The following is a 19260-nucleotide window of genomic DNA, read 5'->3' as shown; positions in this document are numbered from 1 at the left end:
AGCAGCTTTCGTTTAGAATGTGAAATTACAGCTAAGCGACTTTATGATTAAACTGACGATATGTGACAGACATTGTTGATGTACTGGCTGGCGAGTTAGATCTGCCCTCAGGCGGAATGTATGAGATGTGATGGTTTGTATCAAAGCCTCAATCAAAATAATGCTAGTTCTATCCTAAATTGTTATAAACCCATATAAATTCAACATTATATAGTGAAAAAGCCACCAAAAATTAACAAAAGTGTGCTTATAACATTATAAGCACACTTTTGTTAATTTTTGGTGGCTTTTTCACTGTATATACATATATAATGTTAAATGTTTGGTCATTCTCACAGTTAATGGTGTTAACATTTTCCATCTGGTGAACTGGGACCTCTCCAGCTACTAGTCCACACTTCCTTCTATCCCTGCTGGACTATTTCTTGGTTCCCAAGCCAAGTCCCTAAGGACTACTGCTGCCCCAAGGAGGAGCAGCAGTGCGCTACGGAATTTGCAGGAGACACTGAGGGGGAGCACATCAGAGCCAGAGCGCTTGTTAAACTGCAACAGGATTTAGAACTGCGCTCCCGTCTATACATCTGGCAAATGTCCGCTCTCAACAAAATAGATTAACTGCTGCTTCTCAACAGAGCAACAGCCTTTTGCAGATCTGCCGCCCTGTGGTTCACCAAAACTTGGTCCTCCTCTGAGTGGGCCACGTAATGGAGCTATCAGGGAAAAATGAGGGGAGGTGAAAACTGCTTCTACATAAACGAAGGTTGGTGTACATATCACCGTTTTAAGGAAATCATGCAGTCCTCCTTTTCATGCAGTCTACATAGACTGTAAACTGTTTTATTCACACCTGGTTGGTTTTTACATCCCACCTCAGGCCTGTGTTAGTGAGGTGTTACAACACCTCGCTGACCAGATAACCAACATGGAGCACAAACATCCAGACTCCCTGCTCATTGTTCTCAGGGACTTCAACAAAGCAAACCTCAGCTACACCATATTAAAGGATGTCTATCGATCTGGACAATATTCCCCACATGTGGAATTTGTATTGTTGAGATGTCGACCATATATCTGCCTAGATAATTCACTAGTATTTTTGTTGCTGCTGTTTACATTCCTTCAGATGCAAATTCAAAAAATGCCCAGAAACTGTATGAGATCATCAGCAGCCACATGACAAAACAGCCATATGGTGTTTTTATTGTAGCTGGTGTTTTTAATCAAACAGACCTCAGATCTGTTTTACCTAAATTCCACCAGCATGTCCATATCCCCACCAGGGGAACAAATATACTTGGTCATGTTTACACAAACATTCCTGGCAGCTACAAAGCTCTCCCTCATTTTGGTCTATCAGACCATATTTCCCTGCTTGTCCTGCCTACTTACACCCAGCTGATAAAAAAGTCAAACCATCAGTAAAAACAGTTAAAGTGTGGAGAGATGAAACTACAGCAGCTCTACAGGACTGTTTTGAGTGCACAGACTGATGTGGTTCTCCTGGGTGGCAGCCTCTTTGAACATATACCAATCTTGAGGAAACAGCATCAGTGACATCATACATCAGCAAATGTGTTGATGATGATCACAAAAACAATAAAATCAGTCCCCAACCAGAAAGCCTGGATGAATGGAGAGGTGAGGGCTCTAACCAGGGCCAAAACAGCTGCCTTTCGGTCAGGTGATAAGGAAGTATATAGCACCGCTAGAGCAAGACTGAAAGCTTGAATCAAGGAGGCAAAGCGGAGACATCAGGAGAGACTGGAGAGAGACTTCAACACCAACAACACCAAAGATATGTGGAAGGTGATCAAAAACATCACAGGCTCATGTGTGAAGCCACATTACCAGATAAGCTGAACATATGTTATGCTTGCTTTGATCGCCTCAACAAAGAGTCAGCTGTAAAGTTAGAAGAACCCTGCTGAGAGTAAATGTGGTTAAAGCTGCTGGGCCTGATAACATCCCTGGCCATGTACTAAAAACATGTGCGAAACAGCTAGTAGATGTTATTACTGACATTTTTAACATAGTCACAAGAGAGTGTTCCCACCTGCTTCACAGTTATCGTCTAGTCTAAATGACTACAGCCCTATGGCTCTCATCCCCGTTCTGATGAAGTGCTTTGAGAAAATGATTCTCAAACACTTAAAGAACAACATCCCAGCCAGTCTAGACCCTCACCAGTTTGCATTCAAAACCAACAAATCCAGAGAGGATGCCATATCTACTGCCCTCCACTCACTGCCCTTCACCCACCTTGTGAAGAACAACAACTACATCAGAATGATGTTTGCTGATTTCAGCTGAGCATTCAACACTACCTTCCTCTAGTTTGCCAATCCTATGAACGTGATTGGCAAACTTAACACTCTGGGCTTGAGTATCACACTGCAACTGGATATTGGACTTTCTCTGTGCTCAGCCCACTCCTGTTCACTCTGTGGACCCATGAATGCAGCCCCGACATGGAAACAACTCTGTTGTGAAGTCTGTGGACAACATAGGCCAGATTTCAAACAACGATGAGACTTCATATGAGGAGCAATCTTGCAGAGTAGTGCACAGAGACAACTGCTCAACTTCAGCAAAACGAAGGAGCTGATTGTTGATCCCCAGCCACAGCCTGTTCACCCTGTTCTGTCAGGAAAGAGATACAGAAGTATCCACTGCTGGACAACCAGACTTCAGAACAGCTTCTTTCTTCAGGCAGTGAGACTGCTAAATTCATCCCCGGCACTCCCCCATGTAAAAGAGACATTAGATCAGGAAGGCACCAGGCCCAGACGGCGTGTCACCCCCCTGTCTGAAAGTCTGTGCTGACCAGTTGGCCCATATCGTCACACAGATCTTCAACAGATCACTGGAGCTTTGTGAAGTCCCGTCCTGTTTCAGTCGCTCCATTATCATCCCAGTCCCCAGGAAACCCTCTCACAGGATTAAATGACTACAGACCTGTCTCCATGATGTCTGTGGTCATGAAATCTTTTGAGAAACTGGTGTTGGGCTCACCTGAAGGACATCACAGGACCCCCTGCAGTTTGCCTACCAGGGAAACAGGTCATGGTCAGGTAAACATGGGACTGCACTACATCATGCAACACCTCGACTCCCCACGGACATACAGAAGGATCCTGTTTGTGGACTTCAGCTGAGAATTCAACACCATAATCTCACAAGTCGTTCACTCCAAACTCACACAGCTCAATGTGCCAGCCGCCACCTGTCAGTGGATCACAAACTTCCTGACAGACAGGGGCAGCAGGTGAGCCTGGGGAAAATCACATCCAGCACCCGAACAATCAGCACTGGCGCCAGGGCTCGAAATTAATGTTTCTCCTCAGTAACTAACATATAGGCTAAAATATAGGCAGTCTAACCTAGAGCGAGAAAGAGCTGAGGGAGGCAGCTAAGGGAAGTGCAACTTTGCAGAGCTGGATTCAGACTTCCAGCAGGCTAGCAGGTGAAGCATTGATAGAAATGTCAAGCAATCATTTCCTACATAATGAATTTAATGTGAAGTAAGCCTATGTTCTCAGAAGCATTTTTTTTAAATTGGAAGTAGGCTGATAACTAACTAAAAATTTATATTTTAATCAATTATTAATTACACAGTATATTATATCTGTGCATAGTATTGTGAGTATTATCAGCTTAAACATAATGCTAAAGTGAATGCTTTTCTGTAGGGGGCTAACCCCTTCTATAGATGTATATGTGTTTTTCTTATGTGGGCTTTATATATTTTCACTGGTAGACGAGCGGTAGCTCAAAACGGGGTCTGCAGTGTGCGGACTCTTTTTCATGTTTTCATTCCTGTCTTCTGTTGGTCTAGCACCTGCCTTACATGGAGTTTTGATGTGCATGACTACTATGCTTAATTTATTATGGAAATCCAGACATTCCATGGTATTCATGGAGAGATGAGTACACTCAAAACTTGGTTTTAGATGATACAGTGAAGTATATTAAATTTCATTTTCAATATCAACTCATAATCATCTGAGTTCAAAGACTTTTTTGGTTTCAAAAATGTTTCTTCAAAGCAATTCTTTACATAGCTTCTGCTGTCTAAAATAAGTAATTAAATGAAGGACCATTGCGCCATGTTGAAACAGTGTGATCACAATACAGGTAGACATCTTTTACAATGAAATTGATAGTTGGCAGTGTTAAGGTAAAGATGCAAAATAATATTACTGCTTGGAAAGCACTAATGTCTGCACTAATGTGTTAACTTAGACACAGTATGCAGTTTTTTTATTTCATTAATCCTAATTCTTAAAAACGATTTGTGGTTAGATTTTTCAGGTTAGAGCAACAGCCCCTCAAAATGTTCCTGGTCCCAGGTGCTATTTTTAATTGTCCCCCGGACAATGGGACATCTTTAATTTCGAGATGTGTTGTGAGGCCAATATTGTATAGTGAGGCAAAAGAAAATAATGGCTGATCGAATGTACAGATCAGCTGATTATGTTTCTTTTTGCCTCTCTCTATGTGTCAAGTTTAAGTGTCAAGCCGGGAAACAGGGAGAGGACCCAAACGCAGACAGCAGACAGAGCAGGTTCAGTTCAACAGTTTTAATGAAAAGAACAATGCTTACTCGGGTTACAGGGAGGCAGTGGTCACAACCAAGTAAGCGGTCAAAAAAAAAAGGCAAACAAATCAAACAGGGAACCGGCAAAAACCAAAATCCACAAGTCTATAAACGAAGGTACAGCAGAAACAGAACATAAATCCAAGAAACACATAACACTAGGATCAGGACGCTTAACACAGGTACAACAACGATCTGACACAGAGGAAAACACAGACTTAAATACACTCAGGTAGCAATCAAAGACAAGAAGCAAAACTAACACACACAAGGTAAGGAGAATATTTCAAAATAAAACAAGAAATAACCAAACACAAACACAAAACCATGACAGTATAAGCATCACAATACCTGTGTATTTGCCTGAGGAAGACCTTCTCTGAGTTTGCAATGTTGCAAGTAAATGATACCTCCTAGGGGGGTTCATAACTACTCAGTGTGCAGGTAAAGCAGATTAAAATGTGAACTCTAACATTTTCAGTCAGTAATAACAAAAGGAGTGCAAATATAAATCGAATTTATTCAAATGTGAACCATGTTGGGGTTTTTTTAAATGAAAGGACATAAAACACAGAAAGGTGGACAATATTTAAAACTATAAATATAAAAGTAAACACATTTATTTAAATGAAATCAACAGACTGGGTCTGTGCAAGAGGTAACAGCTATGCCCAGAGAGCTGCAGAGTCCATGGGGTGGTAGGGGGAAAAGGGGATAAAGGGTGGGATTGTAGGAAAGAGGAAGAGCAAGGTGGTAACAGTGTTATGGCTACAGATGTTATTTTTTAACAACCGTAATGAACATAAAAAATAATAAAACTCTCTAGCTTTCCCTGTCATAGTCCCAACATTCTCTGCCTACGAACACACCTTCCTCCTCTCCTTCTTGGTCAAAGACGAAGAAGGAGAGGAGGAAGGTGTGTTCGTAGGCAGAGAGAGAAGAGGAAAACTAAGAATGTAGGACTGACAGTAGGGACTTTGAATGTTGGGACTATGACAGGGAAGGCTAGAGAGTTGATTGACATGATGCAGAGAAGGAAGGTGGACATACTGTGTGTCCAGGAGACCAGGTGGAAAGGTGGCAAGGCTAGAAGCTTAGGAGCAGGGTTCAAGTTGTTCTACCATGGGTCAGATAGGAAGAGAAATGGAGTAGGAGTTATCCTGAAAGAGGAGTTTGTGAGGAGGTGAAAAGAGTATCAGACAGGTTGATGAGTCTGAAGCTGGAAATTGAAGGGGTGATATTCAATGTTGTGAGTGGTTATGCCCCACAGGTAGGATGTGAGTTAGAAGAGAAGGAGAAATTCTGGAGTGAGTTAGAAGAAGTGATGCAGAGCATCCCCAGAGGTGAGAGACTGGTGATTGGTGCAGATTTCAATGGGCATGTAGGTGAAGGGAACAGAGGTGATGGGAATGTGATGGGCAGGTTTGGTCTTCAGGACAGGAACGCAGAAGGACAGATGGTGGTAGACTTTGCAAAGAGGATGGAAATGGCTGTAGTGAACACTTTCTTCCAGAAGAAGCAGGAACATATAAGGGTGACATATAAGAGCGGAGGTAGAAGCACTCAGGTGGACTACATCTTGTGTAGACGTTGTAATCTGAAAGAGACCAGTGACTGTAAAGTAGTGGTAGGGGAAAGTGTAGCCAGACAACACAGGATGGTAGTGTGTAAAATGACTCTGGTGGTGAGGAAGATGAAGAGGACAAAGGCAGAGCAGAGGACGAAGTGGTGGAAGTTGAAAAAGGAAGAATGTCGTGTAGTTTTCAGGGAGGAGCTGAGACAGACTCTGGGTGGTCAGGAAGCGCTCCCAGGTGACTGGACCACTTCAGCTAATGTGATCAGGGAGACAGGTAGGAGGGTACTCGGTGTGTCATCTGGAAAGAGGAAAGTGGACAAGGAGACTTGGTGGTGGAACGAGGAAGTTCAGGAGTATCGTAGAAAAGGTTTCAGTCGTAGTCATCTGGACAATGTTTTCAGAATCAAGACGTTTTGGCTCCCATCCGGAAGTCATTCTCAATTGTGAAAAAATGGGACGGGAACTAGAAATTTAAGCTACTCTGTGTTACATAAGCCCTGCCCTCAGGAAGGAATCTACCTGAGTATGTGTTAATAGCTAATTTCACCTGAAACTGACCTAATTGTTTCCAAGATGGCCCAGTAATCAGTAATCAGGCCTATTGTTTTCTGGCTGCACCTACCTCGCCTTGCTGCACCTACCTTGAGGTAAGGCCTTCAGTATGGGCTACTAACTCATTCAGTTAGTAGGTAGCGGGCTAGCCGGCACACAACAGGAAGTCTGCAGACGCACAAACCCAAGTCTAATCGACTGGAGACCAGGCAGGTTGCTAGCATGGTGACCACTGGTCACTTGCCAGACTGACATCTCAGACAGTAGGGAAATATAGGAAAGCCCTCCACAATGCCAGAGCAGCCTACTACGCATCATTAATAGAGGAAAAAAACAACCCCAGGTTTCTTTTCAGCACTGTAGAGAGTCACAGCTCTACTGAGCTCATGAGCTTCTTAAATGCTAAAATTTGAACTATTAGAGAAAGAATTTCATCATGTCCTGCCCTCAACAGGTACTGATTTATCTTCAAACACAGGAACCTTAGAAAACAGCTGTAAAACCTGATATCTATTTAGACTGCTTTTCTATTATCAACCTTCTTCAACTAACTTCAGCGTCTCTTAGACCCCATTCCAACTAGACTGATGAAAGACATTTTACCCTAAGTTAGCACTTCTTTACTGGATATGATCAATCTGTTTTTATTAACAGGCTATGCACCACAGTCCTTTAAAATGGCTGTAATTAAACCATTTCTTAAAACGCCCACTCTTGATCCAGGGGTTTTAGCCGACCTATATCTAACCTTCCCTTTCTCTCTAAGATTCTTGAGAAAGCAGTCGCCTATCAGTTGTGGGACTTTCTAAACAACAATAGTTTATTTGAGGATTTTCAGTCAGGATTTAGAGTGCATCATAGCACAGAGACAGCACTGGTGAAAATTACAGATGACCTTTTAATTGCACCGAACAATGTCAGTCTCTGTACTTGTCTTGTTAGATCTTAGTGCTTAATTCGACACCATTGACCATCACATCCTATTACAGAGACTGGAACATTCAATTGGCATTAAAGAAGGTGCACTAAGCTGGTTTAACTCCTATTTATCAGATCGATCTCAGTTTCTGAATGAATCCTCCATGTATGCTAAAGTTAGTCACAGAGATACGCAAGGTTCTGTGCTTGGATCAATTCTATTCACCTTTTATATGCTTCGAGCTAGGTGGGCGTGTTTCAGCAATATTATAATAGGCAATATTATTAGGAAACGCTCCATAAACTTTCATTGTTATGCAGATGATACCCAATTATATCAATCAAGTCAGATGAAATCAGTCAGTTAGCTACTAAACTTCAGGCATGTCTTAAGGACATAAAAACCGATATGACCTGCAATTTTCTGATGTTAAACTCAAGTTATTGCAATGCTATTGCACAATGCAAATTCCACCTAGAATTTTAAAATAATAATAATAATGTAATGGTAGTGATAATATTAATATTAATAAAATAAACACAAGGAGAGAGGAGAGAGACAAGAAAGTACAAAACTACGGGAGAGAGAAGATGTCGAGTTAGTAACGTGCATTAATGGGATAAAAATGCATACACATGGTGAGGGAGTGGTGGAGAGAGGTACATTATGGGGGTTGGTTGTGGACTCACCCAAGCCAATTATAACTATAAGCTTTATCAAAGAACAGTTTTAAGCCTACTCTTAAATGTGGTGGTGTTTGCCTCCCAAACCCAAACTGGGACCTGATTCCACAGGTAAGGAGCTTGATAAGTGAAGTCTCTGGCTCCCATTGTACTTTTGGTGACTTTAGAAACCACAAGTAACCATTCATTCTGGGAGCACACGAGAGACGATGAACCTATAAAGAGAGCTAAAATGGAAAAATGGAAATCTAAAAAGGAGCTGATAGAAAAGGAGAGGAAATGACAGGAGGAGGACGGATGACTGTATGGAGGATGGACAAGGTGGATGGATAATGCCAGCTTGTAGATGGATGAACGCAGAGTCTCACTGCCAGCTCTGTTCCTCCCTCCTACAGTCAAGATCTCTGGAGGGCACAAATTACATTCCAGTTTGACACCAAAGTCAAGGTTCACGTTACGCACTGACACAAACAGAAACAAACACACCTCACAAATAACACTCATTTCAGTCTGGAGCAGACAAATTCAATTAGACCAGCACTGCCTAAATGGGTGTGTCTGAACAGTGCAAGCTTGTTCCATGGAGCCCTTAAGCCCTATATGTATGTGTATTTGTGTGTTTGTGTGTGTGTGTGTGTGTGTGTGTGTGTGTGTGAGAGAGAGAGAGAGAGAGGGAGAGGGAGAGGGAGAGAGAGAGAGAGAGAGAGAACCTAAGGGACAGTGAATGACCTCTCTCACACACACACACACACACACTCGTAAAAAAGAGTTTAGTTTTCACCTCTTTTAACTGCAAGGCTTCCATTTATTTATTATTATTATTTGTTTCCCATGCCAATAAAGCACAATTGAATTCAATTGAGAGAGAGAGAGAGAGAGAGAACTTTAACGCATGAAACCACAAAGCCTGAACTGGCATGAGGGCATGTTGTCTGTAAAATATACCCTAGGTTTTAACTTTTACAGACTTTTGGCATAGGCACTGCATGTCCTAGCTTCACATGGCATATATTGTAATTTTCAGGCTGTTCTAGACAGTTTGTTATGGAAAAAATATGTTTTATGCAATTTGAAACTGTGTTTTTTGCCTGCATGTCCACATGTTTTCAACACACAACAAATATTTGTACATGGATGATAGAGTAGAGTTTCAGTGTTCCAGGGATGTAAGAACAATGGGAATTAGTTACAATGAATTGAAAACTTGCACGAATTATAGGAAAAATGTATTACATTAATTTAGTTCATTAATTCCACATATTTGCTAGATTAGGTGAACATGCAAAAATGTAAACTTTGTCTACATGCAAGCATGTAATTCAATAATTCAATTCAAAATACATTACATTGTCATATTAATATATGACAATGTAATGACATTGAAGTTTCCAATAACAAATGATTAATGAATTCACATTTACGTGGGTTTAAATAAATCCATATTTTTCCTATAATTAGTAAGAAAGTTGGAGGTTTAATGTACATTCCATGCTTTAGTGATGTCAAAAAAGCTAACTTTCATTGTTGTTTTTCCTTTTTCTAATTTTCATTTGGGATTAATATGTTTTGAGTTTTGGAACCACAGTTCCCATAATGCTTGGGATGACAAACGGAAACAGGAAGTGTAATACTGCCATGGAATGAGTTAGCTTTGTAAATCTGCGCCATGAAAATTCACCCTGCTTTAGCTACTAGTAGTTCCAGTTGGCACTATAATCTTGGGACTACTATCGATTCTGACGGTGATGCTGAAAGAGCCTAACAGCAGCAGACACAGTCAAGTCACATGTCCAGCTCAACTCACCTGGCATGGGAGGAGCAGTCAGAGAGAGTCACAACCTATCACATTCTCACCTATCTAATGAGCACCCTATACTTTGGTATGGTGCACCCCACCATGTTTACATGTGTGTGTGTGCGTGCGTGTGCCATGCATGCTTGAAGCGAGGAGAATCTTCTGTTCTCCTCCTCTGTCCTCCTCTCAAAGACTTTATCCCAAATCAGCAGTCATTTATACTGGAGCCTGCTTTGTTCTGTCTGTGTACAGAGCCTAATGAGTTTTGCACACTAATTCTTCCCATCTGATTCAGCACATATCCACCAGCTGAGCTCAAGAGAACAGCTTCACCACAAAGAGAAGCTGAGAAGTAGAGATATCTAGTTTTTCTCTACTATTAGTTTAATAGTAGAGAAAAACTAGATCTCTTTCTCAAACCAGGTTATGGTAAGTTATGCTTCTTTTGTAAGGACCACTGCAAAACACCATGTGAGTTAATAAGTTAGCTCAGCATTTTAAAGTGTAACTCCACAAATTTTACACATCAATTTTTCAAGATCAGTTTACTAGTCATAAAGAGTACTACTCAGCCTGTGAAAACAGCTGCATAATATCTTCTGTGGTTCTGGAGGAGCTGTATAGACCGAGAAAATAACCCTGATGAAGTCATAGTGATGTCGACAATCGAGGCTTGGCCTTGGAGACTATAAATCTATAATTGAATGCCTGTGCTACAAAATTAAGGTGCTAAGTTTGAAAGACATGGGCAAACGACCAGACAGGGAAGAAATACTAACATACAATAATTACTAAAATAGAAATGCAATCATTTCCCATAGATAATTTCCTGTAATGCAATCAAGCTGCATTATGAGAAATGATCCTGTGTTTTGGGGGCTTTAAGAAAACTAGCTCAACATTTTTATAATGTGTATATGTAAATAAAGTTGCAAAATGCGGCCCACGGAGGCAGTGCAAGTCAGACCTGCAGTCCCATTAGCACGATGCAAGTCGCAGGTGGAGATCCACACAGAGATTGGAAAACATTCAAAGACAGTAGTGTGGAAAAATTAAGGTAAACGTGGCTCAGTGAAAATTTGGCACAGATCAGTCACTAGGTGGCGGTGTTGTTGCAAACCAGTGCACACACCTCAGACACCAAAAATTACACAGGTCAAACCAGCAGGTGGTGCTATTATCAAGGTAATAGCGTTTTGGCCAGTAACTCCCACATAGTACGTTGCACATTTGAAAACCTTACATGCATGCGTTCCCTGAATTGAGATGCATCTTGTGATATATAAGCCTATTTCCGCTTAGCATGTGGCTACCAAATTAACCTAACAGATAAACACGTCAAAAAAACCTCAATGAAAACACATCAGTACTGTCACATGTACAAAAGTACAAAAAACAGTCCTTTGCCAAATTTTGCACTGTAACTCTGTGCTATGCACAGTTGTTACGTTACCCGTCCATGGGAGGGAAAGAGAGGTGGCCTTGGTGTTGCTATTAGCTGGCAGTCAGTCTGTTGCAGACGAGCTACGCTGGGAAGAATTGTGGTTCCACTGTGGAAGCGTCTTTTGCTGTACAGTGTCTGCTTGTAGAGATCAGAGAAAGCCGGTCGCTCCATCTGTGGTTGTCCTTACAGAGTTAACGGCTCTGCACTTTTTGTTGCAGAGATCTAATAGGCCTTCGCAGCACTTTGGTAGATCAGGAGACTTCGGTTCTGCTGCATGTTTCTGCTCTGAGCAGATTACACGGCAAAGCCAGCAGGGGAAAGTTCAAGTGGGTTTCTGCTGGTGAGCAGGACACTGAGAGGGGGACAGCCATAGGCTGCAGTCTCCCAACAAAAGTTCAATAACCCAGATGAGTGCTTTAACTACATATCACATTTACACACTGATGGCAGGTGCCACCACCAGTTGAAAGAAGCTAATCATTCACATACACTCACACACCGAGGGCACAGCCCTATGGAGCAATTTGGGGTTCAGCGTCTTGCCCAAGGACACTTCAACATGTAGGCTGGGGGAAGCTGGGATCGAAAATCATCCATTATTATTTTGCCACCTGAAAGTTGATTACAATGGCTAACTACAGTACAATTTTTTTAATAGGCTAAATTTCTAAGATGCTGGTCTATACAGCACTATGTAATTGTGGTTCAGAGGCTGAACATTAAACAATATGGCAAGTCACTACAAGGCACATGTAGAATGTTACAAATGATGTGGTTTTTGTGATAGAAGCCAACACCACCATGTTGTTCTATCTGTAAACCAGAGAAAATTGCTATGTTGCTGTATGCCTGAGACCTTATTTTATGGTGAAATGTCCTTCCTGGCATTGCAATATTATTATGTGGTGCATTGTGTTGCAACCATGTTTCTGTAATACAAAGTATGTCAGCATCCAATATCCTGTGATCATGTTTTAGGTCTGTTATGTGTACATTTAGACCTCGAATGTTATGTAAACAGACCTTCAAAGAAAAATTCTGTTCTTGTTAATGGAGTCTCAATATATTTTTCCATTTTCTCTAGATAAATGTCAATATAATTTTTTGAATATATGGCAGTGGCTTTAAAATCTTGAATGACAACATTTTCCAAAGATGTCACACCACTTAAGGCCATTTTTTTTAAATGACACCACTGCCTTGTCCAAAGTTAAGCCTTGCACTTAATGTATTGTGCAAGCCCAGGCTAGATGTAATGAAAATTTATGTCTAACTCCACCACTGCTTGTCACTTTGTCCTCGTCAGCACCTATTGGGGTTGCATTTTCAAGTCCTACTGAACATGCAAATTTAACCTTAAGTTTTCTGCCAATTTTTTTATCATCAAAATTGACATAAATTGTTTTGGGGAATTTGTCGTTTCCATCAAATTTCACAGTGCCAAACACTCCATTAACAAGACCATCTGTAACATCTATATTTTTGATAAACATAATGTGAGCCTTTGGACCAACACTTAGCAATCTATCCAAATGTGTCTTTTTGATCATAGGTGTGTAAGCTATTCTTATGTGCAAATCAGGGTTTTTATTAAAATCTTGAGCTTGAATTTGCACAATATCTGAACATACCTTGTGCAACATATTGAAATTATGTGTTTGCACTTCACACTTTGTTGCAAAAATGTGAAGGTCCTCTGTGTCTTCGCCCATGCCTGTCACTTCATCCTGCTGTATTAATTTTTCCCCTTTGGCATGTTTCCTGAGTCGATTTTGTGTCCAGACAAACTCTTGGTGTTTTTGCTGCACTATTTCTGTCAACTCTAGGTGACTGAAAGTATTTGCCCATAGATTGGTCCCTATTTACCCTGTGTATAGAGGCCTTCCTTAAACTGGTGGCAGCTGATATAAATCTCCAACAGCTATAACATTGCCATAGGGAGAAAAATCACCGCATTGTTTAATTTGTCGTAGTCTGCCAAGGATATAGGCCAAACGTTTGTGATCAATCATGGAAATTTCATCTATTACCAATATCTGTAAATCTTTCAAACTGGCTCTTAATGTATTTACTTTTTCCTCCCTTAGAGGTTGATATGGCAATGAAGCATAATTAACAATCGCAAAGTTGTATTGTTGTAGCATTAATGTTACATGCAGCCACACCAGTAGGAGCAGTTAGTAAAACATGATTGGATAATTTACATTACATCTGGATTATTAGACATTCTTGCTAACAATCTGCATGCCTCATAATACACAGCTTTTATTAAATGAGACTTTCATGTGCCGGCTCCTCAAGAAAAAAGTACATGAAATGGGTCAGGATTTTTCTTCTTTTTCATTAGGATACACATCCCTGTTAATACTTGTTTCTTCTAAACATTCTAATTGTTCCAATTCTGCTTCAAGACAAAGAGCTGCCCATGTTTTCCAATCTCTTTGTTAATCCCCAATTGTGACTTGTGTCATGCTCGTGGGACTGCAGGTCTGACTTGCACTACCTCCGTGGGCCACATGTTGCCACTTGCACCAGAGGCTTGGAACCCTGGAATACCTGCTTGCTTAGTTATTTTTCTTTTTATTATTATTTTTTTGCCATTGGTAAAAGTGGTACTGCAGCCTACACCGTATATTATGCAAGTTATGCAAGTGAAATTCAGACCCATGCACCCACCTCAGACACCAAAATTGACACAGGTCAGCCAGTAGGTAATGCTATAATCAAGGTAAACACGTTTTGGCCAGTAACTCCTACATAGTTGGTTGCACATTTCAAAACCTTACATGCATCCGTTCCCTGAAATGAGCTGCATCTCATGATGCCCATTTCCGCCAAAAGAAATTCGCAAAATCCTCCTCCTCCTAGGACGTGTGTACGATCTGCACGAAATTTTGCTGTATGAATTCATGGATCTAGGGTCATGACTCAATTAATGACTAAAATCTGGTAATGATTGATTAAACTGATGTGTGACAAAAGTTCCTGTCCTATAAAAACAACATATACTTGTGTACCCTGTGAGACACAGGGTGCAGAATGAATGGTAAATCTCCTTTTCTCTCTCTCTCTCTCTGGATAAAGACTGCATCAAGGGATTAGGTGGAAGTGTTAGATGTGGCGTCAGGTGTGGTGACATAGTACTTAGAACTTGCCGGCATCAGCTTTACTCAACCCTGCACTGATATGCCACACTAGACGCAACATGTGTAACTACACATTTTCCATCTAAGTGTTAGGTGTAGCGTCAGATTTTGCTCGATAGTGCAGCTTCACTCAACACCACACCTACACATGACTAACTAATTTTGTTATGTTAGGTGTGGCACAGGCGATCATATTAATGTGTAGGTAAACCCACTAAAAATAGGCAATTGACTCCTTTAACGTTGCCAGTAGACAAGTTTGCCATTTCTGTTTTTTTCTGATGTGTTGCACCGGAAAACGGGGTTAGTAGAAAGCAGCATGGAGGCTAGAGACAATTTTACTGTGGTTGCTATGTTGTAGCCCATAGAGTCTGTATAAAAATAAGGTATGACCGTCGTGTTTCTGGTTAACAGCACTGAGCTAGGCAGGTGACAGGTGTGTTTACGGTGTTTGTGTGCTCCGAAATACATCACAGCGCAGATATAAGTCACAGGTGATGGACTGTTAGCCTAGCATGCTAATACTACATAAACATATGGATGAGACGTTTGTAGACATCCGCAGATAAAGATTTGGTACTACCACCAAGATCTGCACCCACGGCAGATCCACCCAGGCACACGGCCTAGGCTTTGAAATACGGGAGAAACCCGTGTACGGAGGTGTTGTCTGTCTTTCACTTCTCTGACTCTGCCAATCGGCTGCGTCACTGTGTTTCATGTGTTGCAAGTACCCAATGCCACTGGAAAGCGGGAAGAGAGACAGAGCGTAACCAGTGCAGTTGACCAGGTGCTAAAACCTTCTGCAGTGGATTCAATGGAGAAGAAAAAAAGAGCTCCACGCTAGCTTAAAGGTAGCTAGCTTAGCAGATCTCAGTGGCTGCGATCTGATTTTTTGACTCTAGTGACTTTCATGTGATTTGATAGATTAAGCTACATTCAAATCACTTAATATTCACTACTTAAATATTAATAGTAATCGGACCGATACAAACAGATAGAAGCCAAGCACAGACACACTTGATTCCTATAAGCTATGGACTGTAAATAATAATCATAACTATAGTTAACAAACTAGTTAAAATGGATAAGAAAGCTGATTGTAGATTCAGTGAAGATCATGCAGTATCTGAATTTTTTAGGTATTGTGTGGGTTCTATGATTATCTTTGAAGTAAAATAACCAGCCTACAAAGACATATAATGAACGCATTACAAACTTTCTATCTGTTTTACAGTTTACCGTTCAGCCTGAAAACTTTAAACCCTTTTTTCTCAACTTCACTGCTTCTGTAGTTACTGCACTCTGCCTTTGTAGGGCAGAATAGTCAGAATGGCCACAAGTATGAGAATAAGACCCAGGTTGAAAAATATCAGAACTTTCCTGTAATAAAAAATGCCTTTGATCAAAAATAATAATTTCAGGTATATTTTCCCAGTAGACAACATAAATGTGTATATAATAAATGTGTAAACATCTCTGTCTGTGATGAACAGTGTAATAAACAGCCTTATATCCATCATTTCAAAGCCACATCGCACTGCCTCAATCAGACTAGATATTTTTACCAATATTCTTGTGTAACTTTATGTGAATTTAATAATGTTCTTTGGGTCATGGGTTATGAATGGGTCATGAATGGGTTATGAATTGAAATACAAGATAAGAGTTACCCTGTGCCTACCGTTGTACAAGCTGTGGTGGTGGGGGGCCATTTCCTCTCCCGCTGCCCTCCTCTGAGCCCCGTCCCTGCCAGGGGAGCCACTGCTATACCTCCCCTTGCCATGCTCCACCCCGTGGCTGTGCTGATTGTGATGGTGTTGCCATATAGACTCTGGACTACCCACAATTACCCGCCCCTTCCTCAGGTGCTCAGGCGTCCCAATCACTGCCTGCTTGGCCTCAGGACTCCCACAGCCTGCCCCTGCCGTGTTAAGTGGTCCCTGACTCAGCTCTGGGATGGACTTGGCTGAGCCCTTGCCACAGTCTGGCGATGCCTGCCCTGACATCAATAGCTGTTTCTGGGCTAGTAGGTCAGAGCTGCAGGTTTTTGGATGGGAGTCACATGGTAGCCTGGTGGGAGACTTGCTGTGTTTCCCTGGGCTGTGTCCCCAAAGGCCACAAGGGTCCAGGGTGGTGAGGGACCCTCCACGGGTGCGACAGGACTGGGGGAAGGTGTGGTACTCAGTGGTGGAGCTGTGCCTCCTGCCTGTTGGTTCGCACACGTCTCCTGGTTTGTCGGGGTGCTCTGAGGAGACACATGTTGACCCAGATCCAGGGCTAGCGTTGGAGCCCAGGGGAGGAGGTTTTAGGTGTGGGTTATCAGGGCTATCTGTACTCCCTGCGCTGGAGGTGCTGCTTCCATCGCCGACGTCTCGCAGCAGGCCAGGTGCTGGGACACATCCACCCAGCTGAGACAAGCTGCTCTGACTGTCAATGGAGATCCTGCAGCCAGGGCCTCCCTTCCTGCACACACCACCACTTCCACCCCCTACAACCACAGCCGCAGCCCTCTCCTCCTCCAGCATGAGGCACACCTCCCTGAGCTCCAGGTTCTCCCGGATGACCTCCACCTGCCGCTGCTCCAGCTCCTTCAGCTTCTGCAGGTAGATGACCACCTCCTTCCTCATCAGGCTGGCGCTATAGCGGCCCAGACGCTGCCACTCCCGCGACACCCGCTTACCCTTCTGCCGGTCGTCGTCCAGAAAGCAGCACAGGTCCCGCAGTTCCTGGTTGTCCTCCTGCAGTTTCTGGTTCACATCCTGGTTTACATAGGCACACACATACAGGAACAGAAGCACACACACACAGAGCAGCACAGTGAGTGACATGCACATTTCTGCTGATTGATTTATTTGATGAGTGAGAAGAATGTTCCCATCATTCGATCGTGTGTGTGTGAGGTGTTTCTTGTAGAGCTGAAACGATTAGTTGATCAATAGAAAATGAAGCAACTACTTCGATCATCGTTGAGTTACTTTTTAAGCAAACATTCTCTGGTTCCAGCTTCTCAAATGTGAGGATTTGCTGCTTTCTTTATCTAATATGATAGTAAATTGAATATCTTTGGGTTTTGGACAGTTGATGCAAAACAATCCATTAGAAAATATCACATTCAGCTCCGGGAAATTGTGGCAAGCCTTTTTCACCATTTTCTGACATTTATAGGCAAAACTATTAATCGGTTCATCAAGAAAACAATTGTCAAATTAACCAATAATGAAATTAGAGCTGCAGCTGATTATTTATATTATCAATTAGTCTGCCAGTTTATTCTTGATTAATTGATTAAGTGTTTAGTGTCCAAATCAGGTCCAAATCAGCATGCTCATTATAGCCTACACACCGGTATAAAACCCCAGGGAACCTAGTACAACCTGGCTCCCCGGGGTCCCCCACCCATCTCACTTTCAAACTCCGTATCTCGTTCAGGTGCTGCTGGAGTCTCCGGTTCACCTCCCGCATAAGATTGCCGTGCTCCACGATGACGCCCCTTTTCTCTGACTCTGCCCTCAGTAGCCGTCGCACCAGTTTCTCTTTGCCCCACTTCAGCAGCTCCTCGTCGTTTATTTTGGAGATGTCCTCCGCCTGACTATCTGCGCTTTTGGACAGCTGCGGATGCTGCTGTGAGCCGTTCTCCATCCTTTTAAACTCCAGTGGAAAATGACAGGGAAAACAGTACGGTATGTGGTGAATTTCAGAGAACAAGACACCAAACCAAGCCACAAAATACACCCGGGACAATTCTGATCCAAACGGTACTTGGGTTCCCCCCACCCACCCTTCTTATGTCCATGGAATTACATCGCTTTCATTTTGTCTGTGCCTCTCTCCCACGCCCATGCTGCAGCTCCGATATCCGCCCGGTGCTCTGCTGCTAGATCCCTGCTGTTATAGCATCGCTCGTCATGCTTATTGGTCTCCGGTTGAGCCCTTGGACTGCTTGGTTTCTCTCCAGGTGCATGCCGGCCGTCTTGCGCACTCCCGCTGCACAGTGCGCACTACCGCTATACGACCGCCGGGGAGGAGTACAGTAGGAGGACTGCAAAGAGAGGTTGCAGGTGCATAGCCGGAGAACCAGCATGCTAAGATGCGATAGTGTGAAGAACAGACTCTCTCTTGCCTCGCTCCTTCACTCGCTCTCTCTCCTGATGCCTTTTTATCTTGTTGCGCCATCTGCTGTAACTATATGGTATCAGGCCACCACTGCATAGTTGCTGTGCAAGGTTACATTTCCACTTTGTAAGTTTGGATGACAATGAGGGCAATGTTGGCAGATAAGAAGACTAAATGTTGTTTCAAACGTTTTACTTGAGTAAAACTATCAGTGTCACGATGACAAACAAATAAAATCCTTAATATTACTGTTTAATATTTAATAATAAAACTTAAAGGTAAACGTACTAATTAAGTAGAATGGTCCCTTTTAGAGTATTATATATTATATTATATTATATTATTGTTTTATTATTACTGATGCATCTACATGTAAGCAGCATTTATATGTTGTAGCCGATTTGGGTGGAGCTAATTTCACCCTTAAAAAAA

General features: G+C 42.2%; 1 protein-coding gene across 8 annotated transcripts in view; it reads right to left on the bottom strand.

Annotated features, from left to right (window-relative positions):
* LOC122884730 (coiled-coil domain-containing protein 85A-like) overlaps positions 1-19012 on the bottom strand; it is a 42022-nt gene extending 23010 nt beyond the window's left edge. For 3 of the 8 annotated variants that reach the window (XR_006379950.1, XR_006379951.1, XM_044215029.1), the window contains exons 1-2: positions 18121-19011; positions 16397-17474 (exon numbers count right to left, since the gene is read on the bottom strand). Coding sequence is in view for 5 of the 8 variants with exons in the window: in XM_044215029.1 (XP_044070964.1) it covers positions 16397-17474; positions 18121-18354 (1312 nt within the window). In the remaining 3 variants the exon portion in view is untranslated. Of the gene's footprint in view, positions 1-6277; positions 6472-16385; positions 17475-18120 lie in introns of those variants that run through there. The other 5 variants (XM_044215028.1, XM_044215031.1, XR_006379949.1 and 2 more) reach the window with 5 other exon arrangements.
* Positions 19013-19260: the final 248 nt, after the last annotated feature.

The sequence above is a fragment of the Siniperca chuatsi genome, linkage group LG11 (genome assembly GCF_020085105.1).
Source record: "Siniperca chuatsi isolate FFG_IHB_CAS linkage group LG11, ASM2008510v1, whole genome shotgun sequence".
Classification (NCBI taxonomy): Eukaryota; Metazoa; Chordata; class Actinopteri; order Centrarchiformes; family Sinipercidae; genus Siniperca; species Siniperca chuatsi.
Note: the sequence above shows the minus strand (reverse complement) of the source record. Positions and strands in the feature narration are given on the sequence as shown.